This window comes from Ostrea edulis, chromosome 9 (assembly GCF_947568905.1).
Source record: "Ostrea edulis chromosome 9, xbOstEdul1.1, whole genome shotgun sequence".
Lineage (NCBI taxonomy): Eukaryota > Metazoa > Mollusca > Bivalvia > Ostreida > Ostreidae > Ostrea > Ostrea edulis.
Genome location: NC_079172.1, coordinates 37,849,947 through 37,877,882, shown reverse-complemented (window position 1 = coordinate 37,877,882; position 27,936 = coordinate 37,849,947). Strand labels below are relative to the sequence as shown.

General features: G+C 36.8%; 2 protein-coding genes across 3 annotated transcripts; one reads left to right on the top strand and one right to left on the bottom strand.

Moving 5' to 3' along the window:
• Positions 1-376: 376 nt before the first annotated feature.
• Positions 377-5,833, bottom strand: LOC125658796 (39S ribosomal protein L35, mitochondrial-like). Its single transcript, XM_048890217.2, has 3 exons — positions 5,513-5,833; positions 2,649-2,832; positions 377-796 (listed from the first exon to the last, which is right to left on the bottom strand). Exons 1-3 carry the CDS (start codon positions 5,544-5,546, stop codon positions 436-438), a joined length of 579 nt encoding a protein of 192 aa, XP_048746174.2. The 5' UTR covers positions 5,547-5,833; the 3' UTR covers positions 377-435.
• Positions 5,693-27,936, top strand: LOC125658795 (MICOS complex subunit MIC60-like). Of its 2 annotated transcripts, XM_048890215.2 has the most exons (12): positions 5,693-5,846; positions 9,616-9,692; positions 10,299-10,503; positions 12,040-12,082; positions 12,988-13,128; positions 14,295-14,434; positions 15,522-15,619; positions 16,138-16,273; positions 17,932-18,052; positions 21,632-21,855; positions 22,172-22,400; positions 27,225-27,936. In XM_048890215.2, exons 1-12 carry the CDS (start codon positions 5,805-5,807, stop codon positions 27,845-27,847), a joined length of 2,079 nt encoding a protein of 692 aa, XP_048746172.2. In that variant the 5' UTR covers positions 5,693-5,804; the 3' UTR covers positions 27,848-27,936. The 2 variants fall into 2 exon arrangements, with proteins under 2 accessions (XP_048746172.2, XP_056005079.1); XM_056149104.1 differs by lacking the exons at positions 5,693-5,846; positions 9,616-9,692 and adding an exon at positions 9,760-9,764.

The window sequence follows — 27,936 nt, the reverse complement described above, 5'->3', positions numbered from 1 at the left end:
AACATTTTATGATTCTAAGTAAGAATTAGTGTGAATTTACGAAGCACAAAATGTCACACACAAACATCAACCTCAAATAAATCAAGAATGTATAATGTTAATCATCTGTCATCTGACAGATGATTAACATTATACATTCTTGATTTATTTGAGGTTGATGTTTGTGTGTGACATTTTGTGCTTCGTAAATTCACACTAATTCTTACTTAGAATCATAAAATGTTTTGTGTGACACCAACTGAACTGCAAGTTCAGGTCACCACTTCCATGATTTTAGTTGACAGTCAAAAATACAAGCCAAGAAACCACTCTTTTACAAAGAATTTGTCTTCAAACAACCATAGCGAACCAATCTATCTTTAAAAAGAAAACAAAGTGAAGTATCGCAAATTTACTTTGAAACAAAACATACAAAAATGAACTTATCACACGACCTCATGGCAGGAAAACCGGCTTTTCTTTGAAATATCTTGTAATATGATGTCTCTTTTGATAAGGTTCATAAGGACTGTCAACAAAATACATTTTCTTTCTCCAGAAAGGAGTAACCAGCTGATCCAGCAGCTTATTTTGTTGTTTGTTACAAAACACATGTTGATCCAAGCGTCGTTTTCGTTCCGTGGATTTCCGAAATCGTTTCTTTCCACGTCCGCACTTTGTTCGGATCCAAGCCCCCCAGTCCAGGCGGTAAAATCGACGGATCACTGGGCGGGCAGTCTTGTCTTTGTTTAACTTGCTGTAACGGATCTTAGTCCTAATGGTTGTTTTGAAGGGCTGGCAAGCTTCTAGAAGAGATCTGTCAATGAAATCAGAGAATTTATCTATACATCCTTCTTCCTATTTATTTGGGGCTTTCAAAACTCGACAGTGTCTCTCTCTCTCTCTATTTCATGTATAGTATAAGCTTACTCTTATCAAATGCATTAAGAAATGAACTCTCTCTATTTCTCAGAACTTGAGGATAATATTGAACATCAGTACACCACAAATACAGGTAAGGTACATAGCAATTAGGCATTGGGAATACTTAGCAGATTAATGTCTTTAAAGGGACTGATTCACGTTTTTCTCCAAAATTTTCTATTTCACTTTTAATGATCTAAATCTACTGTCTAATGTGTTTAAAAGATTTCACATAGAAATCGTGGTTATACATTATCACAGAAGCTCATTTTGGAAAGTTATAATTATTTGTTTTGTAAACAGAGATTGGGTATGTTTTTGTTTACATTTTCAAAAGAAATGGATATTGATCTAAGTTTATTATATCTTTCACATTTCAAGCATTTTGGGGGTGAAATGTGTCATCTAAAAGTTAAAATTTGTGACTATGCAAAATTAAGATGCTTTACATTACAAAATCAACATTTCATTTGTTTGTTTGTTTACATAAAAAGACTCGAGTTTTTGTTTACATAACACAGATTTAAGGCTAAAATATTGCTTTTATTCTTGTATTCAGAAGGTCAAAATTTTGGCTGTCAACATTAAATGAGTTATATTTTTAATGTTTAACAACAAAAATGAAAAGTATTTTTATCAAAAATTGTGAACCAGTCCCTTTAAAGAGTAGTTTGAAATCTGAGCACTTCATATTTTGGTGTAATTTCATTTAGGATATGAATGGTAATTTTGGTACTTTTTCTACAAACCAAAAGTCAACATTTCCAGCTTGCCATTATATGGTACAGTTGTACGGGGACAAAGGCAAAATTATTTGCGGCACCACAATCAAGAAATGTGCTTTGTTTAAAAATTTCTGTAACTGTATTTTGGTATTTTGTGAAAGAACCCAGATGCAACTTAGGGGTAAGATCAAAAGATCGATATCGGATAAAAATCAAAATTGAAGTAGTTGGGGGTGGGGTGGGGTGGATGAAGAGTAAAAATCCACAGAAGTTTCTATCATACGATATTGAATCAGATTACACATTTTTAAAAAAAAATGTTCTTAAGATATTCTAAAATGATATTTACATATAAACAGTAGAAAAAGTATATATATAGTGGGTTTTTTTTTGTAGAATGTTAGTAATTGTAAGTTGATAATCAATTGGGATAAACATTCAATATTTATTATAATTAGTTTTCAGAGGGCGGGGGGTATGTGTCTTGATGAAAACTGTGTGAATTTAGTTTTTGTCTGATATTGAACTGTTGATCTTGTTTGTCCCTTAGTTTGACCAAAATGAATTAAAGTTATGTTATCATGCAAAATCAGCTGGCACATCACCAATATCAGACAAATGGGTTAACCCACAACCCTCAAGGACAACTTAGATCCAGCCCCCCCCCCCCCCCCCCCCCCCCCCCCCTCCAACATTTGATAGATATTGAGAAAATTAACCCATAAACACATCAAGCATTTATCTTACTTAAAATCTTATGTTTCTTAAATAATAAATCTATAATGTACATGTATTACAATAATTAAGTTCCACCATGAACTGGACCATTTCTGATAAATTGTTTTTCTTTTTCTTTTGTGGCTAATCAGATTTGGCATTCTATGAGTAATAATAATAGGCATATTCGAAAATAGATTGTTAGTAGGTAAAATTTAGTTTTCCTCCTCCTCTCTCTCTCTCTCTCTCTCTCTCTCTCTCTCTCTCTCTCTCTCTCTCCAGTCTCTCTCTCTTATCCAGTACCTTTGTGATGAAGCCACTATTGGGTTTTGTCTGGTGACAGAGTCTGTGTTCCCCACACTAAGGCTAGAGAACTGCTGTATCAGACTGGTCCTATTTGTTTGACACTGTGTCGTCGTAGCAACAACTTCAGCTTTATACACACAAGGAGGATACCTCAAAACTTGTCTTGCTAGTACCCTGGATCCTGTCAAAGCAAAGATTCATAAATTAATCTTAAAATTATCCATATTTCTTTCATTCTGACAATACTAAACAAAGAGTAACAAGAAACCCATGGGCCACATCGCATGATCATAGAAACAGAGAACAGTGACATAGTTTATTGGCGGTTCGAGAGTTTTTGACTAAAAACAAAACATTGTGTCAGTGTTCTTTCAATTGCTTCTATCACACATAGAACTACTATCTTTAAATTAATATAGATTTTTGTTTCTGAGAAAATTCTTCAAATGCTGATATAAGTTATGTGACAATTCGTTATTGATAAAGGTGTTACTTTTTTCTATGAATTTTCCCTTGTGTTGACTTTTCTCACCATTTTTTAGTGTAATTGATCATTTAATTCTAATCCAATTCCGAACATTCCGGATTATGCATTCAATGAAATGGGACAGGAAGTGGGAATTCTAATATGGCAGACATTGGTAATAACGATAATGTTCAATTCTGATAAATCCGCCCTTAAAGAAGACGACATAGATATTAAGCATCAACAAATTACATATATCTAGCCTATAACACTCTCTGTTTCTTTATCAAACACCATTTCCACTAAAAGGGAAACTGGTGGGTTACATGCTTAAACAGATCAAAACAACATTTACTTTTGATAAACATGATGAAGCTTCCATAGCAATGGTATGTGTGGATATTACTGTGGATGAGCTCCAGAAGTAAGCTGTGTAATCAGTACATTTAATTAGCAGGGCGTGTTATTCACCTTGATTACGTCATAGTGCTGTCTGTACCACCTATCAAAACCAGACGGAATCTGTACGGAAGACAATATCATGTCCAAATACCATTCAGTTCTGTGTATTCAGGAGCGATTGGAACACATTCAGCAAGTGTATCCAATCATGGTCATTTAAAACTAATTGGTGGGACTAAAAGAGCAAAATTCAAATGACTACAGTAAATAAAAATAATAAAAATTGGTAAGAATGGACCCCACAGGAGAATGAGACAGGAACAAAGTAATCTTCTTACAATAATCTGCATACCACCATCTGTGACTAACTATTCACACATGCCAATGGGAAACAAATTTCCATTGTAGTATATAATGGAGAGAGGAGAAAATCTGTGGCTGCACTGAGAATCGAACCCGGGACCCCTGCATTACTAGTCAGGTGCTCAAACCACTGCATGATCTACCCAGGCCGATATCCACGGTCCATATAGCCCTAACTACTACATTCCTCCCTCCTTAATTTGTCTTCGCCCTTGAAGACACACACAACCCAGGTTCTTTTAGCCCCGGCAGGATAACCTGCAGTGCAGGGGTGGTCAACGGCACCAACTGTAGTATACAAAGGAGAGAAGAGAAAAGCTGTGGCTTGACCACGAATCGAACCTGGGACCCCTGCATTACTAGTCAGGTGCTCTAACCAGAGAAATACCCAGGCAGATATCCACGGTCCGTATAGCCCTAACTACTACACCATCAATCCATTTACAATTCATAAACACCTTCTAGCACTATTTACAATTACAACTGGCATGATTTAGTCATGTTAATGATACTATTTACAATTACAGCTGGCGTACTACGTGATTAGGTCATGCTAAAGGTACTATTTACAATTACACCTGGTGTACGTAATTAGGTCATGCAAATGGTACTATTTACAAGTACAACTGGTGTACGTGATTAGGTCATGCAAATGGTACTATTTACAATTACAACTGTTGTACATGATTAGGTCGTGCTAATGGTACTGTTTACAATTACAACTGGTGTTTGTATTAGGTCGTGCTAATGGTACTGTTTACAATTACAACTGGTGTATGTAATTAGGTCGTGCTGATGGTACTGTTTACAATTACAACTGGTGTACGTGATTAGGTCGTGCTGATGGTTAACTCTGATGCTGTCCCTAAATCCATCCAGATAGGTGACAGTAACATCATTATCAGACAATGTAGCATTCCTTACATGATGGAAATTGAAATGATTGAACACAATATCTGACTTCCAATTTGTTAAACTGAAGTCCAAGTCACTGTATACAGCTGGTATTGGCCCAGCAGAAATTACTATTTGATTTCTAACAGGGGTGATTCATACTTGAGGGAGATTGCCTCGTTTTGATCTACACGTACACGTAGTTGATCTTTACCTGTCCCCTGGTCGTACAAATCGGGGTGGGGACCATAGAGCTACTAAACTGTTTTAGCGGGGAACGCTCGTGCATACACCGCACCGACACAATACCAGGAGGTTATAAAACTTTTTTGAGTATGTTTTCAAACTCAAACTCGAACTATGTGCTCCGAATCGTACTCATGCATACTCAAAAGCATATTGCCATATCTACTCAAAAGTGAAGGTTATAAAACTTTTATAAAACCATTCTCATATTCAAATGGAGTACATGCTCAAGATTTTTCGAGTGTACTTTGGATCTTGCTCAGAAGTGTATTAAATACAAACATGACTGAGTTTGAGTAATGAGTACAGTAAAAGTTTTAGGCTAGATCTATAACCTCCAGGCCTGGGGTTCTCTATCTACAACATCATTCATTGCATTCACTTAAAATTGAAACGTCAGACCTTTTATAATCTTTGTAAGAACTAACATAAAAAATCACGACTTAAAAAAATTCAAATTTAACATAAATTCACCCACAAAAATAATTACCCTTGGATAGCTGTCTGATCATGGAGGCAGCCATTATTATTCCACTGACTTCCGGTTATTTATCAGTTTATAGATTTTGAAGGGGAAAAAATTATTAGAGAAAGTGTTTATAGTAAATTTTTAAGGAAAATAAATTATTTAAATCTGATAACAGACAAAATGAATGCGTAATACTTATAGGGAAGTTTGCTTAATTTTTTCTACAATTTAATTGAATCGGGATCGTAATACGAACTATCATTTTGTCCTTGGACGTGAGGCCGGTATATTGAGAAGATCTGATAGTGAAAAGATGTGGCGAGCTGCAGTGAGAGGTGTCCCACCTCGAGTCAAGGTAATTTACTATATATACTAACACTCTCGATGTAGAAATGCCTTTAGATCATGTTCTGGATTGCTCGGTCTGGATGACACTGACAGACTACAGTGTAGGCTTATTACTTTCATTTCTTGATAACTTCATGTCAAGTTTTGTGCAACGTTTTGATAAACAGACTATACACACATAACCAATCCACAGTAATGTTTTGATTTGTTTGTATGTGTAAATCATGCTTATAAGTTATAGATCCAGTAGTTGTACAATGCCTCTTAGTCTAATATATGTTAACCTCCAAAAACTACTTCGAGGGAGATCTCTCTATGTCTTTCCACTTTCATTATAGTAGAGGGAGATTGCATGTGACAACCATTCCATTCTGGACCTCATCTTATCCCCTTCCCTATATCCTCCTTTTTACCTCACCTGAGCTGAAAGCTCAAGTGAGCTTTTCTGATCACCCGTATTCCGGCGTCCGTCCGTCTGTCCGTCCGTCTGTAAACTTTTCACATTTTCAACTTCTTCTCAACAACCACTGGGCCAATTTCACAAGTTGGCACAAAACATCCTTAGGTAAAGGGAATTCTAAATTGTTAAAATAAAGGGCCAGGCCACCTTCCAAGGGGAGATAATCAAGAAAAGGTAAAAATAGGGTAGGGTCATTAAAAAATCTTCTTCTCAAGAACCACTGGGCCAGAAAAAATGAAATTTATAGATAAGCTTTATTAGGTAGTGCAGATTCTAAATTGTTAAAATCATGGCCCCCGGGGGTCGGATGGGGCCACAATAGGGGATCAAAGTTTTACATACAAATATATAAGGAAAATCTTTAAAAATCTTCTTCTCAAGAACCACTGAGCCAGAAAAGCTGAGATTTATATGAAAGCTTCCTATATAATGCAGATTCTAAATTGTTAAAATCATGGCCCCCGGGGGTCGGATGGGGCCACAATAGGGGGTCAAAGTTTTACATACAAATATAGAGGGAAAATCTTTAAAAATCTTCTTCTCAAGAACCACTGAGCCAAAAAAGCTAAGATTTATATGAAAGCTTCCTTATATAATGCAGATTCTAAATTATTAAAATCATGGCCCCCGGGGGTCGGATGGGGCCACAGTAGGGGATCAAAGTTTTACATACAAATATAGAGGGAAAATCTTTAAAAATCTTCTTCCCAAGAACCACTAAGCCAGAAAAGCTGAGATTTATATGAAAGCTTCCTGATATAGTACAGATTCTAAATTGTTAAAATTATGGCCCCCGGGGGTCGGATGGGGCCACAATAGGGGGTCAAAGTTTTAGATACAAATATAGAGGAAAAATCTTTAAAAATCTTCTTCCCAAGAACCACTGAGCCAGAAAAGCTGAGATTTATATGAAAGCTTCCTGATATAGTACAGATTCTAAATTGTTAAAATCATGGCCCCCGGGGATCGGATGGGGCCACAATAGGGGGTCAAAGTTTGTTTGTTTGTTTTTTTTTTGTTGTTTTTTTTTTGGTTTTTTTTTTTTATATAGTGCAGATTCAAGTTTGTTAAAATCATGGACCCCGGGGATTGGATGGGGCCTCAAGGGGGGCATCAAAGTTTTACATACAAATTTATAGGAAAAATCTTCTAAAATCTTCTTCTCAAGAACCACTGAGCCAGAAAAGCTGAGGTTTATATGAAAGCTTCCTGATATAGTGCAGATTATAAATTGTTAAGATCATGGCCACCGGGGGTCGGATGGGGCCACAATAGGGGGTCAAAGTTTTACATACAAATATATAGGAAAAATCTTTAAAAATCTTCTTCCCAGAACCACTAAGCCAGAAAAGCTGAGATTTATATGAAAGCTTTCTGATATAGTGCAGATTCAGGTTTGTTAAAATCATGCCCCCCTGGGGTAGGATGGGACCACAATAGGGGATCAAAGTTTTACATACAAATATATAGGGAAAATCTTTAAAAATCTTCTTCTCAAGAACCATTGAGCCAAAGAAGTTCACATTTACATGAAAGCTTTCTGACATAGTGTAGATTCAAGTTTGCAAATACCATGGCCTCCAGGGGTAGGTTTGGGGCCATAATAGGGACTACGGTTTTACATGCAAATATATATAGAAAGTCTTCTGATATGGACCAAGGTTACTCAGGTGAGCGATGTGGCCCATGGGCCTCTTGTTTAAAAAGTGAGAACAACAAAATAGGTGTTGCACGTCTCGTGTTTTCCCTGAAGGTGTTGCGTGAAAGATCGATAAAATTAAGGTGAATTCACATATATAAAAAAAATAATATGGGACTTTTGAGATATGGATCCACTCTGACGTTTATCTTGCATTGAACATAATTTTGTAGGGCATGTCACTTCTGGATTACAATAACAATTAAGTAAACAATCATTGAATACTTCAATTGCTATCAAATTTCTGCATTAAAATGCTATCAATGTTTCATACTGATTGTTAGACTGTTCTTGGGACACTGATTTTGACCAAGGATAACTCCGTTTACCTGATCAAGATTATGCTCACAGCGGATGTGCCCGGTTGAGAGGGAATGCTTACTCCTCCTAGGCACCTGATCCCACCTCTGGTTTGTCCAGGGGTCTGTGTTTGCCCAACTATTTATTTTGTATTGCTTATAGGAGTTTTGAGATTGATCACTGTTCGTTATCTTCACCTTTCAAAGAAAGGAATCGCTATAACCATTTACAAGAAAATGCATTTGATTGAATTTTGAATTTATGTGAGTTGGCAAGGAAAATAAATATAGGGAATATCTTGAGGATATCGGAAAAACTTCATGCCTTCCATCCAAGGATACGCGTCTAAATACGACTTTTTTCCCCCATCTAATTTATATCCAGGTACGAAGCAACAATAGTGACTTGGGTGGCCATCGTGGGACTGCACATAGCTCTTTATGGACTGTCTGCTAGCGAAACACCAGTTATATTGACATCAACTCTGCCCTACAATTGTTTACTATCACGTGACAGCGGTGTATAAACGTCATTTAAGTCTAATCGTTCGTTCCGGCATATCCCAAAAGTTCCATATTAGAAGTTATGTCTATATTCAAACATTTTTGAAAATAAGTTTAAAAGACGTGTATTAACAAGAATTAGCCAATTTGAAAGTGATTTGAGTTTGAATCATGCAATAAGTACTTCATATGACATTTATCAAAATTCAGTGTATCCTCAAATTTCAGAAAAATCTCTATTTATCCGTTATCATACACAGAAGGAATTCTAAATCATTAATACATCAAACAGTGCATCAGATGTTACGGTATACAGGGCAAATTTATTCAATCTTCCTTTTGAGGTCCACAAAAATATTTTTAATTATATATATATATATATATATATAGCAAATAAACATTCATTATAAATCAACTTTGTTAAAACTATTTTAATATTCAAGAAAGGGGTGAGTTTACAGTGTGCATTGAGAGTTTGACATCTGATCTCTATATATTATAAGTATTTTTTTCTCAAGAAACTAAGGCAGAATACATTTAATATTCTCCTGTATTGTGAATTTTTTGATGACCTGAGTATAAGGCCATTTGATGTGTTATGTAACCCTCCCCCCTCCCAAAATGTAGGTGAGCATAATTTCTCATGGACCTCTTATTGCTCTGTTGTTCACAACAAAATTTGTAGCACCAGAATTAAAATCACTTTTATGTGTACTGATCTCATGATTCTTTTAAATTAATCACGACTGAAATTCTCGTGAATGACAGAACGTCACCACAATTGATATCAGCCATTGATTTGCTATCATTTCAGTCCTCCATTGTTGTTAAACCAATGCAGAAAAGATGCATGTCTTCTGGTGTGCCATCAAAGAAAGGTGGAAAACTTAAGTAAGTACAAAATCACCACAGAAAGATGGAAAACGTAAGTTAAAAACCATCATGGGAAAAAGGAAAACTTAAGTTTAAAACCTATCACCGGAAAAGTGAGAAACAAATACTTAATTACATGTACCTTACATATAATAAACTAGGATTGTGGCTCTGTTAACTTTACAGATGTTACACAAGGATTGTGGTTATGTTAACTTTACAAATGTTATACAAGGATTGTGGTTCTGTTAACTTTACAAATGTTATACAAGGATTGTGGCTCTGTTAACTTTACAGATGTTACACTAGGATTGCAGTTCTGTTAACTTTACAAATGTTACACTAGGATTGTGGTTGTTAACTTTACAAATGTTACACTAGGATTGTGGTTGTTAACTTTACAAATGTTACACTAGGATTGTGGTTGTTAACTTTACAAATGTTACACTAGGATTGTGGTTCTGTTAACTTTACAGATGTTACACAAGGATTGTGGTTATGTTAACTTTACAGATGTTACACAATGATTGTGATTATGTTAACTTTACAGATGTTACACAAGGATTGTGGTTCTGTTAACTTTACAGATGTTACACTAGGATTGTGGTTCTGTTAATTTTACAGATGGTTTTTGCTGTTACCCACGGCAGCACTAGGAGGGGCAGCAGCATATGGTGAATTTGTGGATCCAGAGATCAAAAAAGTAATGGAGGAAAATGTGTACAGTCCATTCCAAGACTATGTATACAATCCTTTCATGGAGCTGGTGTCGGGGAAAGAAACAGAGGAAGAACAGGCTAAACCACTAGTTAAACTTCCCCCTGCCATGGTGGGTGCTTAGTGATTTGCAAGATTTACTTCAGTGAATTGTAAGATTTACACTAAACAAAAATTACATTTTGCAAGCTTAGATATCTTATCAATTTACCCCAGTCTTTGGTGTGTGCTTAAAGCTATACTATAGATTTCTTTTTTATGTGAGTACTTAATTTCAGTGTGGGCATCAAGATAAAATAAAATCTCTATAGACGCAGTGTGGGCACATAAAGATAAAATAAGATCTCTATAGACACAGTGTAGGCATATAAAGATAAAATAAGATCTCTATAGACACAGTGTAGGCATATAAAGGTAAAATAAGATCTCTATAGACACAGTGTAGGCATATAAAGGTAAAATAAGATCTCTGTCGACACAGTGTGGGCATATAAAGATAAAATAAAATCTCTGTCGACACAGTGTAGGCATATAAAGATAAAATAAAATCTCTATAGACGCAGTGTGGGCATATAAAGATAAAATAAAATCTCTATAGACGCAGTGTGGGCACATAAAGATAAAATAAGATCTCTATAGACACAGTGTAGGCATATAAAGGTAAAATAAGATCTCTATAGACACAGTGTAGGCATATAAAGATAAAATAAGATCTCTATAGACACAGTGTAGGCATATAAAGGTAAAATAAGATCTCTATAGACACAGTGTAGGCATATAAAGATAAAATAAAATCTCTATAGACGCAGTGTGGGCACATAAAGATAAAATAAAATCTCTATAGACGCAGTGTGGGCACATAAAGATAAAATAAAATCTCTATAGACGCAGTGTGGGCACATAAAGATAAAATAAAATCTCTATAGACGCAGTGTGGGCACATAAAGATAAAATAAGATCTCTATAGACACAGTGTAGGCATATAAAGGTAAAATAAGATCTCTATAGACACAGTGTAGGCATATAAAGGTAAAATAAGATCTCTGTCGACACAGTGTGGGCATATAAAGATAAAATAAAATCTCTGTCGACACAGTGTGGGCATATCAAGATAAAATAAGATCTCTATAGACACAGTGTAGGCATATAAAGGTAAAATAAAATCTCTATAGACACAGTGTGGGCATATAAAGATAAAATAAGATCTTTATAGACAAAGATTTAAAGTAGAATAAGAGATTAATGTAGACAGTACAGGTTTAAAGATAGAATAAAATGATTCAGCACTGTTAGGTTTAAAGATGGAATAGAATGACACAGCACAGGTTTAAAGATGGAATAAAATGACACAGCACAGGTTTAAAGATGGAATAAAATGACACAGCACAGGTTTAAAGATAGAATAAAATTTCTGCAGATGCAATCAAGAGAAATTTACAAAGACTATTCATGATGGATCTGTAGTGTAACACATACTAGAATAAGCTAAAATCCTCTGGTACATTCAGTGAATTCTGATGTCTAGAATAATATAACATCCTCTGGTACATGCTTAGCTATAATCAGTGAATTCTGATGTCGAGAATAAGCTAACATCCTCTGGTACATGCTTAGCTATAATCAGTGAATTTGATGTCTTTTTAAATAGAAAACAGAACCAAAAACAGAGCCGCAGAAGCCAGCAAGCAAAGGTATGTGTAGTGTGTATAGAGTCCCCAAGTTTGGTGTTGTGTTCCTAACTTTGGTGTTAGTGTTCCTAACTTTGGTGTTGGAGCGTTCTATGTTAAATGTCAGTGTTCCCATGTTTCATGTCAGTGTTCCCATGTTTCATGTCCGTATTCCCATGTTTCATGTCAGTGTTCCCATGTTTCATGTCAGTATTCCCATGTTTCATGTCAGTATTCCCATGTTTCATGTCTGTGTTCCCATGTTTCATGTCAGTGTTCCCATGTTTCATGTCAGTGTTCCCATGTTTCATGTCAGTGTTCCCATGTTTCATGTCAGTGTTCCCATGTTTCATGTCAGTGTTCCCATGTTTCATGTCAGTGTTCCCATGTTTCATGTCAGTATTCCCATGTTTCATGTCTGTATTCCCATGTTTCATGTCTGTATTCCCATGTTTCATGTCAGTGTTCCCATGTTTCATGTCAGTGTTCCCATGTTTCATGTCAGTGTTCCCATGTTTCATGTCAGTGTTCCCATGTTTCATGTCAGTGTTCCCATGTTTCATGTCAGTATTCCCATGTTTCATGTCTGTATTCCCATGTTTCATGTCTGTATTCCCATGTTTCATGTCAGTGTTCCCATGTTTCATGTCAGTGTTCCCATGTTTCATGTCAGTGTTCCCATGTTTCATGTCAGTGTTCCCATGTTTCATGTCAGTGTTCCCATGTTTTATTTCAGTGTTCCCATGTTTCATGTCAGTGTTCCCATGTTAGTGTTGTGGTCCTCTTCGATCCTGTTTTAGGTGGTAGTGTTTAATGTTAGCGTTTTGGTTCTCGTGTATTCTGTGTTAGATTTATTTTAAAAGTTACATAATTTATGCACTTTTTTGTGTATAGATTTTCTGAGAAACAGTTTAAATTACAACTTTCAGACAAGCCACCTAGCCCTGCAGTTCCAGCTCCTAGTCCTGCAGTTCCAACACAGCCCATGATGTCAGCAAAAGAGAGAGAAAAGTTAGACATTGAACAGAAACTACAGCAACAAAGAGAGAAAGAAAAAGCTGAAAACTCAGGTTAGAGAGAGTGATCCAGTCTATTCTATCTCTCCCCCTTACTCAGATCAGAGAGAGAGAGAGAGAGATCCAGTCTATTCTATCTCCCCTTACTCAGATCAGAGAGAGAGAGAGATCCAGTCTATTCTATCTCCCCTTACTCAGATCAGAGAGAGAGAGAGAGAGAGAGAGAGAGATCCAGTCTATTCTATCTCGCCTTACTCAGATCAGATAGAGAGAGATCCAGTCTATTCTATCTCCCCTTACTCAGATCAGAGATCGATATCCAGTCTATTCTATTTCCCCTTACTCAGATCAGAGAGAGAGAGAGAGAGATCCAGTCTATTCTCTCTCCCCTTACTCAGATCAGAGATCGAGATCGATATCCAGTCTATTCTATCTCCCCTTACTCAGATCAGAGAGAGAGATCTCCAGTCTATTCTATCTCCCCTTACTCAGATCAGAGAGAGAGAGATCTCCAGTCTATTCTATCTCACCTTACTCAGATCAGAGATCGAGATCCAGTCTATTCTCTCTCCCCTTACTCAGATCAGAGAGAGAGAGATCCAGTCTATTCTATCTCCCCTTACTCAGATCAGAGAGAGAGAGATCTCCAGTCTATTCTATCTCCCCTTACTCAGATCAGAGAGAGGGATCGAGATCCAGTCTATTCTCTCTCCCCTTACTCTGATCAGAGAGATCGATCGAGATCCAGTCTATTCTATCTTCCCTTACTCAGATCAGAGAGAGATCTCTCCAGTCTATTCTATCTCCCCTTACTCAGATCAGAGAGAGAGATCGAGATCCAGTCTATTCTATCTCCCCTTACTCAGATCAGAGAGAGAGATCTCCAGTCTATTCTATCTTCCCTTACTCAGATCAGAGATCGAGATCCAGTCTATTCTATCTCCCCTTACTCAGATCAGAGAGAGAGAGATCTCCAGTCTATTCTATCTCCCCTTACTCAGATCAGAGAGATGGATCGAGATCCAGTCTATTCTATCTTCCCTTACTCAGATCAGAGATCGAGATCCAGTCTATTCTATCTTCCCTTACTCAGATCAGAGAGAGAGAGATCCAGTCTATTCTATTTCCTCCTCCCTTCCCAAGAGCTATAAATAGTTCTCCAGTTAATGTGAAGTGATTGAGATCATTGAAATTGATTTTCCTGTCTTTCTAACTTTCAGCTTTGGAATCCAAACTTAAAGACTTAATGGAGTCCTGTAAAACTGGGATCCAAGAAGCAGCGGAACTTCAGAAGGAGGTTGTTGCCGCGGTGAAGAAACATTCACAGACTCTGCAGACAGCCATGGACGACAAAACTGATGTAAGTTAGAGTTCTTTATTGTATGAATGAAGCTCATTTTTATTCAAATGCTTTAGTGGGTTTTTTTTTAGGGTAACCTGAAGCAAAGTATAATAGCCGTAATATTATTATATAGGTCACCAATTGTAATCCATTTTTTTGTCCATTATCACACATCATGTGACTTGTGTTGATAGTTTAATATTTTCAACTTCTCCGATAATGCAGACTCAATTTATACCATTATAATGTTAAAATTTATACCATTATAATGTTAAAATTTAAACCATTGTAATGTAAAAATTTTATTCCATTGTAATAATGTTAAAATTTATACAACTATAAAGTTAACATTTATTCCATTGTAATGTTAAGATTTATACCATTATAATGTTAAAATTTATTCCACTGCAATGTTAAAATTTGTACCATCTTACTGTTAAAATTTGTCCCATTATAATGTTGAAATTTATACCATTATAATGCTAAGATTTATACCATTATAATGCTAAGATTTATACCATTATAATGTTAAAATTTGTCCCATTATAATGTTAAAATTTATACCTTTGTAATGTTAAAATTTATACCATTGTAATGTTAAAGTATTTACCATTATATTGTCAAAATTCATATTTATTCAAATGTTAAAATTAGAATTTTGTGGCTCCTGTCACTACGGAAACTGAGAGGAATAGGGATATACACTGATGCAATGTTTAAAAAATTCCTACTTCAGGGCTTCAAGGAGACAAACTGTGCACATTGTCATTATGAGCATCTGAAATTCACGGCTCTTAGATGAAAAATGAAAATTACTGAATTTCAGAAGCACCCAGCCCTTTCATTAAAGTTACGAGAGTTACCTGCCCTTTATATGATTTCTCTTGAAATTGAACTTAATACATATGTAAAAATTGAATATCAATATCATTATCAGTCAACAAATGAGTATGCATTAATCTGAAATACATAAAAATGTGGCTGACCCAAAAAAGACTATGGACAACCTCATAAATCAGCAGTACTGAATTTGAGAATGACCTTCAATAATTGTGACCTTGATTTTACAGTGGCCTCTGTTTTTAGTTGACCTTGACTTTTACAGATTTTGAATAAAGAAGCTCAGTGGCAGGCTGTATCTGAGGCGTTCCAGGATAGAGATGTAGCCACAAACAAGGCAAAGAAGGCCATGAGCACAATCAGGTGAGAAAGGTCAAAAGTTCATTCAGGTGAGAAAGGTCTAAAGTTCAATCAGGTGAGAAAGGTCAAAAGTTCAATCAGGTAAGAAAGGTCACAAATTAAGTTCAGTCAAGTGAGAAAAGTCATAAACACAGTTAAGTGAAAAAGTTCATGACTACACTAATTTGAGATAGGTCATAATTAGAGTTAGGTGAGTAGATTTAGGTTTAATAACTATGAAAGCCCATGCATATTATGACTGATAAATGCATAGATGTACTCTTAGTTTGACTTATGCTATGTACACATGTGGAAGTAGTGAGAGCATATTGTTGATAGAATCTTGCCATGCTGTAGACACATACAGACGAAAGCAGTAAAATCATGTTATTATGCTAGAAACTCACAATGTCTTTTAACTATTGGATTAAAAAATGAAATTGTAACAAATTAATACTGATAAGATTTTCTTTTGTTCTTCCGGCAATCTTCAATAGTTCAGTAGTACAAATTAAATGAAGGACTAAAACTCTTTTTTGTAGGTCAGATATGGAGAAGTTGAAATCAATGGTGGAAGAAGCAAGAAATAGCAAATCAACAAAGAGCAACAAAGTTCTGAACACAGCACAGGAAGGTTACAACGCTGCCAGCAATAAACTCAATGCTATAGAGTCTGCAGTGAGTCTTATCCTTACATATTCTATAAATAAACTCATTGCAATAGAATCAGAAGTGATTCGTATCCCTACATATTCTATAAATAAACTCAACATTATAGAGTCTGCAGTGAGTCTTAGCCCAATATATTCTATAAATAAACTCAACACTATAGAATCAGAAGTGAGTCGTAGCCCTACATATTCTATAAATAAACTCAACGTTATAGAGTCTGCAGTGAGTCTTATCCCTACATATTCTATAAATAAACTCATTGCAATAGAATCAGAAGTGAGTCGTAGCCCTATACTATAAATAAACTCAATGCTATAGAGTCTGCAGTGAGTCGTATCCCTACATATTCTATAAATAAACTTGATGCAATAGAGTCCGCAGTGAGTCTTATCCCTACATATTCTGTAAATAAACTCAACGCTATAGAGTCTGCAGTGAGTCTTATCCCTACATATTCTATAAATAAACTCATTGCAATAGAATCAGAAGTGAGTCGTAGCCCTATACTATAAATAAACTCAATGCTATAGAGTCTGCAGTGAGTCGTATCCCTACATATTCTATAGAAAAACTCGATGCAATAGAGTCCGCAGTGAGTCTTATCCCTACATATTCTGTAAATAAACTCAACGCTATAGAATCAGAAGTGAGTCGTAGCCCTACATATTTTATAAATAAACTCATTGCAATAGAATCAGATGTGGGTTGTTGTCCGACATATTCTATAAATAAACTCATTGCAATAGAGTCGGAAGTGACGTATAAACAGACTTGTCAAGCTCAAACGGAATTCATTTAATTTGTCTGCATGCTATTACATATTACCAGCACGATAGATGTCAAAACACATTGCACTATAGATTTTAAAGCAATTAAGATAAATCATTGGATTCATTAGCATAGTTTTTATATGCCTGTCGAAAACCGGACATATTATGGTATGGCTCTGTCCATCTGTCTGTCTGTCCGGACCTTGTGGCCAGGATACAGACCAAACCATAAGCTCCAGGGTTTTACAACTTGGTACATTTGATCATCATGATGAGAGGAAGATGCTTTTTTTTCAAGATCAGAGGTCAAAGGTCAAGGTCAAAGTATCACTGTAGGAAAACCTTGTGGGCAGGATACTAACCAAACCGTAAGCTCCAAGATATTACAACTTTGTATATTTGATCACCATGATAAGAGGAAGATGTCTATTGTTTTTCAAGGTTAGAAATCAAAGGTCAAGGTCGTAGTAGCAGGATACAGACCAAATTGTTGGGGCTAGGACCATCAAACTTGGTACACATATATTTTATGCCAAGTGAAAATACTACATAGAAAGTACATGATTTGTCCGTTTTTATGATGCAAAGAAAGTATGTCACACCCTGATGATTGCTGATACTACTTGAAGTCTAGTTCTACAAATCATGGTGTAAGAAAAACGCCCTATATTAGCTTTTCATGGTTGTATTATGTACCTTTGGCGATACTCTTGTTAGTTGTAGATGCTTTGCCTGTTATATACACCATAAACTTAGATTGTAACATGGATCATAAACTTAATTTCATAAATACTTTGAAATACACTCTCCATTGCCCCAGCTTTTAATTTACCTGACCAAGTTTTACTTTTCCAAATTTAGTCTGTGAGGCCTTATTCTTATGTTAAATTTCAGATAGCAAAGAGTGAATCAGAAAATCGTGGACTTCTCAAGTTCAATGACCTTGTGGAGGAAGGGAAAAAGAAATTTCAGCGTGAACTGGAGAGCTTGATGCCAGAAGTCAAACCTGGAAAAGGTGAGAGTGAAATCACAGAGCCGAGTTTGTAAAGCAGGGGAACGCAAGCTCCATTTAAATAAACCTAGAAATAGTGAAGGGAAATCACAGAGCCGAATTTGTATAGCAGAGGAACGCAAGTGCCATTTAAATATTATATGGAAAAAATAAGGGTGATTTCAGAGGCCTGAGTTTTTAAAGCAGGGTTACACAAGCTCCATTTAAATCTAATCTGGAAAAGATGAGGGTGAATTACAGAGCTGAGTTTGTAATCAGTTTATTACGATGGGATTTACCATATAATGTCCTATAAAATAAGATGTCACAATGCATCTGGCTCCTCTGTTTTCATTTTGTTGCGATTCTGGCTCCTCTGTTTTCATTTTGTTGCGATGGCAATGTTGCTACAGTGGAACCCCGTTATTACGTTTTCCATTTTGTCACGATAAAACAACCTAATACTGGGGGCAACGTAATAAATGTTCCCAGTGAAATCCGTTAAAAATATCATTTGGAAATTGTATATCGTCCGTTGGAACTCCGTGAAGGGGTGTGTGAATATATCTTTACTGTTTCTTTGTTTAAAAGACTATGATACTTTGTTTTATTTACATCTTATCTTTAATCTCTGTAATTCTTCATGTTCTTATCCCTTTTCTTTATTTCTGGTGTAGGATACATAAGGATGTTTCGATAAACGTTGCTTTTCTGCATTTGTTTGGACCGCCATTTTGTTCAACTTTAAAACAATGCGTTCATGTAAATTTCTATCAATAACTCGTTCCGGTTCGTATTCAACATTCATATTAAAAAAATAACAAAACATCGTTTTATTAAGTTCTCTAATTACACAATACACAACACAATAAAAAAAAATCCCACCCAAAAACAACAAAACTATAGACACAAAACGCACACGATACCCAACACTTACACACTTTTCTCACCAACGATAAACACGGAGAACAATTTAAGCGCAATCCACATAAAAAAAAATATATAATGATGCACGAAGATTTCATTTATAACGCTAAATGATGGCACTAGAATCACGTGAGCATCAAGGGATTTTAGAATATTCACTGAGGTAAATGCCGTGCACGAATCGGCCGATAACACAGGACAGTTTGATTTGTGTATGTATAGACGAGATTTACGAACACCCAAGCTGCATGTCCAAACAACGGACAATTTTTTAATTGAACACCTTTAGTCACCATGTCCAAGCAGTTACCCAAGCGGTTTTAACATTGCTACGATAAATCTTGTCTTTCATGTTTGGTACCAAAGCTGTCCGTAAATAAAGTTTTAATAGCGAAGGTAATCACACTATATGCTGAACACTCAAGTGGTTGAGAAATTATTTCTTCGATTATCAAAATATGAAAAATGAAGTAAATTTCATAGAGTACAATGTCTAAATAAACATTATTTAATTGTTTATCACTGGCTTCGATACGAGATATTCACCTGTATTGATGTCGCTAGATCTATCGAAGCGTGATCAGTCAAGCGTCTCTAATCCCCAAACAGACCAGGAAATTTATGTGGTGACTGCCTCAGGCAGTCAAGGTGTGAATGGCTTATTATTTTGAGAATCATTATTGAATAATAAGGGGTTTATTACGTTTTTGTCGGAATTTTTACAACGTAATACTGAGTCCCGGCATCTTGGGACAACGTAATAACGAGGTCTATTTTATATAGGTTTGTTAAGAAATGGTTTTGTGCTTTGAAATTCCAACGTAATATGCGGACTAACGTATTAAAAGGGGAACGTAATAACGGGGTTCCACTGTATTTATCATATTGAATTTTTTTGTGTAAATTTCATGGTTTTTAAAGTTTAAACTGACCCAATTCACTGTATAAAATGAGTAGATATTCTTTCATTTCTCAAATAATCGGATTGAACTTAACGCTTACATTTGAAATACTATGATTCAAATTGAATTTACTCAAATCAGGGCATTTATTCAAATCAGCATTTTATAAATTATAGAACTTGCACTCAGTCCTAATTATTCATCTTATAAAGTTCAATAAGATATGGTTAAATCAGTCTTTGTAGTTTTAACAAGTGATCATTGTGGTATTTGAATGAGTAATCTTTAGTTTGCTAATTAGCCCATTTCACTAATAAACCATGTTCACCACTAAACAATCTGCAGTATTCAAGTATATTGCACTGCTGTTAAATGTATAACAATGGGAGGGGACATTTTATACCTAGAGCAGTATCTCAGTGAGGGAGGGGACATTTTATATCTAGAGCAGTATCTCAGTGAGGGAGGGGACATTTTATACCTAGAGCAGTATCTCAGTGAGGGGGAGGACATTTTATATCTAGAGCAGTATTTCAGTGAGGGAGGGGACATTTTATATCTAGAGCAGTATTTCAGTGAGGGAAGGGACATTTTATATCTAGAGCAGTATTTCAGTGAGGGAAGGGACATTTTATATCTAGAGCAGTATCTCAGTGAGGGGGAGGCGACATTTTATATCTAGAGCAGTATTTCAGTGAGGGAGGGGACATTTTATATCTAGAGCAGTATCTCAGTGAGGGAGGGGACATTTTATACCTAGAGCAGTATCTCAGTGAGGGAGGGGACATTTTATATCTAGAGCAGTATCTCAGTGAGGGAGGGGACATTTTATATCTAGAGCAGTATTTCAGTGAGGGAGGGGACATTTTATATCTAGAGCAGTATCTCATTGAGGGAAGGGACATTTTATATCTAGAGCAGTATCTCAGTGAGGGGGAGGCGACATTTTATATCTAGAGCAGTATCTCAGTGAGGGGGAGGGGGCATTTTATATCAAGAGCAGTATCTCAGTGAGGGAGGGGACATTTTATATCTAGAGCAGTATTTCAGTGAGGGAGGGGACATTTTATATCTAGAGCAGTATTTTAGTGAGGGAAGGGACATTTTATATTTAGAGCAGTATTTCAGTGAGGGAGGGGACATTTTATATCTAGAGCAGTATCTCGGTGAGGGAGGGGACATTTTATATCTAGAGCAGTATTTCAGTGAGGGAGGGGACATTTTATATCTAGAGCAGTATCTCGGTGAGGGAGGGGACATTTTATATCTAGAGCAGTATTTCAGTGAGGGAAGAGACATTCTATGCCTAAAGCAGTATTTCAGTGAGGGGGGGGGGGGGGGGGCATTTTATACCAAGAGCAGTATTTCATAGAGGTGGAGAGGCCATTTTATACCTACAGCAGTTTTTCAGTGAGGGCTTGTGAACATTTTGTACCTAGAGCAGTTTTTTAGTGAGGGGGAGGGGACATTTTATATCTAGAGCAGTATCTCAGTGAGGGGCAGGGGACATTTTATACCTAGAGCTGTATTTCAGTGAGGGGGAGGGGACATGTTTTACATAGAGCAGTATCTCGGGGGGGGGGGGGGGGGGGCATTTAAACAATAAAACACGCTTATAACAAGGTGAGTGTGAGCAGTTTATTAGATTTATGTAGCAGATGAATGAGAAGGGAATTTATTATGTTTAAGTCAACATTTATTACTCGAATTAGTAGCTAACTGATGGCTCTGGATGATTTTATCAGTTTCATACTTCTGTTCTATTTCAAAACAGGAAAGAAACTGAGCGAAGGGGAATTAAATTCGTTGATTGCACATGCTCATCGACGTATCGAGCAGCTTCAGCATCAACTGGCCAATCATATGGCTATGGAGAAAGAACGGATTCAGGAGGCTCTCAACATCCAGCAGAAGGCAGACGAGACCGTTTGCGATCGTAGAATTCAGGACGAGGCTCAGAAAATAAAAAATAGTATCAATCTGGAAAAAAGCAAATGGGTATGGATGAGAAAGCAAACACTAAGGTCTTTCTACATTTGTTGTATTTGTTGCAAAGACTTTTTGATGGGATCACTTACAAAAATGCCATATGTTGTATGTGGAGGTTTTTTCCACTGGCATCTTAGGAATTAAAAAAGAAAATTTTGATACCTTTAACTCCTGCTGTATAGTTTTAAGTAACATTCAATTTTACAGAAATTTTTTGCAACTATCATAATGTCAGTTGTAGGAAATGTTTGTGATAAACGACACAATGATAGCCTAACTAGCATCATTTATCACCTAAATTGATGAGTCTTTAATGTATGTTCAGGACGAGGAAGCTCGAGTTCAGTTTGAGGTGGAACTTCGCCAGCAGCTGGCTCGTCAGGCTGCCGCTCACAGCGACCACTTACAGGAAGTGCTGAAGATCCAGGAACAGGAACTCCTACAGAAGTATGAGCGCCAGTTCAACTTGAAGTTTATCGAGGAGCGACAAGCATTCCAGGCGGAGATCGCAGGATGGGTAGCACGACTTAAGGGTATCGAGACAGCGGTTGAAAGTAAGCCCAGTTTTGGAGCCCTGTTTCTTGTTTCTTTTTGTTATTTATCATTATCTAGGGGAGGTGGAGAGGGTACATTGATGTGTTGTTTTTATTAGCTCACCTGAGCTAAAAGCTCAAGTGAGCTATTCTGATCACCCGTATTCCGGCATCCGTCCGTAAACTTTTAACATTTTGACTTCTTCTCAAAAACCACTGGGCCAATTTCAATCAAAGTTGGCACAAAACATCCTTAGGTAAAGGGAATTCTAAATTATTAAAATAAAGGGCCAGGCCACCTTCCAAGGGGAGATAATCAAGAAAAGGTAAAAATAGGGTAGGGTCATTAAAAGATCTTCTTCTTAAGAACCACTGGGCCAGAAAAAATGAAATTTATAGATAAGCTTTATTAGGTAGTGCAGATTCTAAATTGTTAAAATCATGGCCCCCGGGGCTTGGATGGGGCCACAATAGGGGATCAAAGTTTTACATACAAATATATAGGAAAAATCTTTTAAAATCTTCTTCTCAAGAACCACTGAGCCAGAAAAGCTGAGATTTATATGAAAGCTTCCTGATATAGTGCAGATTTTAAATTGTTAGGTCACCTGAATTCATTCAGGTGACCTATTGCTATCTGTTTTTGTCCTTCGTCGTTCGTCGTGCATCGTGCGTTAACATTTGAACATTTTCAGCTTCTTCTCTGAAACCCCTGAACCAATTTCAACCAATTTTGGCATATAGCATCTGTGGGTGAAGGGGAACAAAAATTGTGAAATTCGTGGTCCCTGCCCCCCTGGGGCCTGAGGGGTGGGGCAAAAACCATCAAAATGAGTGTAATTTTAAAAAATCTTCTTCTTTACTCCTGGACATCAAGAAGCCAAACTGTGGGCATAATTATAATGAGCATTGAGCCCTCTACCAAAATTGTGAAATTCATGGCCCCTGGGGCAGGGGTTCTTGTGTTAGGGTGGGGCTCTATTGGTCATATAGTGAAAATGGCAAAAACCATCAAAATGAGTGTAATTTTAAAAAATCTTCTTCTTTACTCCTGGACATCAAGAAGCCAAACTGTGGGCATAATTATAATGAGCAATGAGCCCTCTACCAAAATTGTGAAATTCATGGCCCCTGGGGCAGGGGTTCTTGTGTTAGGGTGGGGCTCTATTGGTCATATAGTGAAAATGTAGAAATTCTTTGAAAATCTTCTCTGTCTCTGGGTATTAAGTAGACAAACTAATAGCATGGTAATGATGAGCAAGGATGCCTCTTTATACCCCCCGCAACAAGTTGTGGGGGGGTATACTGGAATCGAGTTGTCCGTCCGTCCGTCTGTAGACGCAATGGTTTCCGGGCTCTAAAGCATTATCCTTTCCACCTACCGTCACCATATCATATATATGGACTACCCATGGGATGAAGATGTTCCCTATCGATTTTAGGGTCCAAAGGTCAAGCGCACTGGACATTGAAGTAGCAATATGGTTTCCGGGCTCTAAAGCGTTATCCTTTCCACCTACCGTCACCATATCATATATATGGACTACCCATGGGATGAAGATGTTCCCTATCGATTTTGGGGTTAAAAGGTCAAAGGTCAAGCGCACTGGACATTGAAGTAGCAATATGGTTTCCGGGCTCTAAAGCGTTATCTTTTCCACCTACAGTCACCATATCATATATATGGACTACTAATGGGATGAAGATGATCCCTATCGATTTTGGGGTCAAAAGGTCAAAGGTCAAGCGCACTGGACATTGAAGTAGCAATATGGTTTCCGGGCTCTAAAGCGTTATCCTTTCCACCTACAGTCACCTTATCATATATATGGACTACTAATGGGATGAAGATGATCCCTATCGATTTTGGGGTCAAAAGGTCAAAGGTCATGCACACTGGACATCAAAGTAGCAACACTCAGAAAAGAGGTAGTTTATACCTATTACCAACACCCTTTGGGAGATTGGGGTAAGCGGGGGATATTCTTAGTGAGCATAGCTCACAGTACCTCTTGTTAAAATTTGTGAAATTCATGGCCCCTGGATCAGGGGTTCTGGTGCTAGGGTGGGGCTCTATAAGTCATATAGTGAAAATGCATTATTTCTTTGAAAATCTTCTTCTCTGTCCTTGGGTATTAAGTAGACAAACCAATAGCATGGTTATGATGAGCAAGGATGCCTCTTTCAAAATTGTGAAATTCATGGCCCCTGGGTCAGGGGTTCTGGTATTAGGGTGGGGCCCTATTGATCATATAGTGAAAATGCATTTTATTTCTTTGAAAATCTTCTCCTCTGCTGCTGGGTATTAAGTAGACAAACTAATAGTATGATAATGATGATCAAGGATGCTTCTTTCAAAACTGAAATTTATGGCCCCTGGGTCAGGGGTTCTGGTGCAAAGGCGGGGCTGACCACATAGCTATTCAATGTTTCTTCCATCCAAAAGTAAAATTCTTATATTTAAACACAAACCTAATTCAAACATTGGAAGGTTGTTACATGATACTCAGGTGACCTATAAGGCCCCTGGGCCTCTTGTTAAAATTATGGCCCCCGGGGGTTGGATGGGGCCACAATAGGGGGGTCAAAGTTTTACATACAAATATACTGGAAAAATCTTTAAAAATCTTCTTCCCAAGAACCACTGAGCCAGAAAAGCTGAGATTTATATGAAAGCTTCCTGATATAGTGCAGATTCTAAATTGTTAAAATCATGACCCCCGGGGGTCGGATGGGGCCACAATAGGGGGTCAATTTTTAGATACAAATATATAGGAAAAATCTTTAAAAATCTTCTGAAGAAGAACCACTGAGCCAGAAAAACTGAGATTTATATGAAAATTTCCTGATATAGTGCAGATTCTAAATTGTTAAAATCATGGCCCCCGGGGGTCAGATGGGGCCACAATAGGGGATCAAAGTTTTACATACAAATATATACTGGAAAAATCTTTAAAAATCTTCTTCTCAAGAACCACTGAGCCAGAAAAGCTGAGATTTATATGAAAGCTTTCTGATATAGTGTAGATTTTAAATTGTTAAAATCATGGCCCCCGGGGATCAGATGGGGCCACAATAGGGGATCAAAGTTTTATATACAAATATATAGGAAAAATCTTTAAAAATCTTCTTCTCAAGAACCACTGAGCCAGAAAAACTGAGATTTATATGAAAGCTTCCTGATATAGTACAGATTCTAAATTGGTAAAATCATGACCCCCGGGAGTCGGATGGGGCCACAAAAGGGGGTCAGTTTTACATACAAATATATAGGAAAAATCTTTAAAAATCTTCTTCCCAAGAACCACTGAGCCAGAAAAGCTGAGATTTATATGAAAGCTTTCTGATATAGTGCAGATTCAGGTTTGTTAAAATCATGGCCCCCTGGGGTAGGATGGGACCACAATAGGGGATCAAAGTTTTACATACAAATATATAGGAAAAATCTTTAAAAATCTTCTTCCCAAGAACCACTGAGCCAGAAAAGCTGAGATTTATATGAAAGCTTTCTGATATAGTGCAGATTCAGGTTTGTTTAAATCATGGCCCCCTGGGGTAGGATGGGACCACAATAGGGGATCAAAGTTTTAAATACAAATATATAGGGAAAATCTTTAAAAATCTTCTTCTCAAGAACCATTGGGCCAAAGAAGTTCACATTTACATGAAAGCTTTCTGACATAGTGTAGATTCAAGTTTGCAAAAACCATGGCCTCCAGGGGTAGGTTTGGGTCCATAATAGGGACTACGGTTTTACATGCAAATATATATGAAAAGTCTTCTGATATGGACCAAGGTGACTCAGGTAAGCGATGTGGCCCATGGGCCTCTTGTCTCTCACATGCAGTGCTTATTGTGATGTATTAGACACATAAAATTGAAATATCTTTTTCCTTCTCTCTGAAACCACAAAACCTTTGATGCCATTGAAAATATAGTTCCCTCTAATTCAAGTTCCCTGGACCTCATTTTATCATTAAATGTTACAACTATGAACAAGGAAGGGTCATATGACTCCTTGACCTACATAATTCATGACTGAAGGAAGTAGGTGCATTTCATATTTGTCTGAATTATGATAAAAACCCATTTTTGAATAAGACCTGCTTGTTACCCCGGTAACCGTGTAAACAATTCCTTTTCTAGTTGTGTGATGAATATTCAAGTATGCGAGAAAGCCATTGGGCGTCTTATTCAAATTACTGATTTATTAGATAATGAATTGAAGGAATAAATTTGTTATGACCTTATATCATTTAACCTGATAGGGACATTTATCAATCGGCCCATTAATCTGTCTGACTTTTTGTCAATCAGTCCATATCTACAAATGTAACATTTACTGGTTTTTCCCAAAATATTTTACTTTGTTAAACATTGTACAGCGTAGAAGGATATATTTTGGAGGGATGTTTTATTAACTGGGTATTTTAAAAAAATCTGGTAAATTAATTTTACTGAAAAAATTTTACATTTTCTATAATTAATCAATTATTTCTAATTTGAAAAAAAAATGTTGTCAAGGGCAATAACTCCTATGCTGGTTACATCTATAATACAATGTTTTCCCTGATATTCACAATTAATTTCGATGTATATGATAAAGTAGCTGTTATTTAAAACTGCTGAAATGAAAATTTTGTCATTTTTTATGTATTTTTTGTTATGCTGGTAAATGAAAATTTGCAATTTTCTGATGCTGAAATATATACTTCTGTTTATGTATGACTGACATCTTTAAATATACAAATTTTTTTTTTAATTTGAACCATTGATATTAAAAATTCACATGAGGGTGGAGGTGCTTTAAAACACATTTTTTCAGTACCATTCTATTGTTATTAGGCAGGGCTGCGGCAGAAAAGATCGCCCGAGAGGCTCAGGACCTGTGGTTAGCCAGCCTGGCGTTAAATGGAAGTATCCGTCGGGGCAAAGAGGAGGAGCTACAGTGGGAGGATCGCCTGAAGCCGCTGGGAAACGAAATCGTGGCCGTTTATGATGCCGCTGGTAACCACCCGTTTGTCAACATGATTGTCAGCACAATTCCCGAAAAGGCATACGTCCGTGGAGTATGGACGGAAGACACACTGAGGGAACGATTTGAGAAAGTGTCCAGTGTTTGTAAAAAAGTGGCCTCCATTGATGAATGTGGAGGAACTCTATACAAATACTTTATCTCCTATCTGCATTCTGTATTTATAAGTTTCAGAAGTTATGATATAAAGGGTTTAAATGACCAAGTTGATGTTGCCAATATGGACAATTTTGAAATTCTGGCCAACGCCACTTACTGGATGGACCGAGGGGAGTTCGAAACAGTGGTCAGGTATATGAACCAGTTACAAGGAGAAGCCAAAAAAGTCGCTTCTGATTGGTTAAAGGAGGCCAAGTTGCTATTGGAAACTCGACAAGCTGCCTTTGCTTTGACAGCTTTTGCTTCAGCAAGTGGATTGGGAACAGTATTTTGAAGTGGAGTTATTTCATAAAATGGACTCTGACAGAATGCTATGATACCGTTTTGGTTTACAAAAAAAAAAAATAAAGATTACTACAAAAA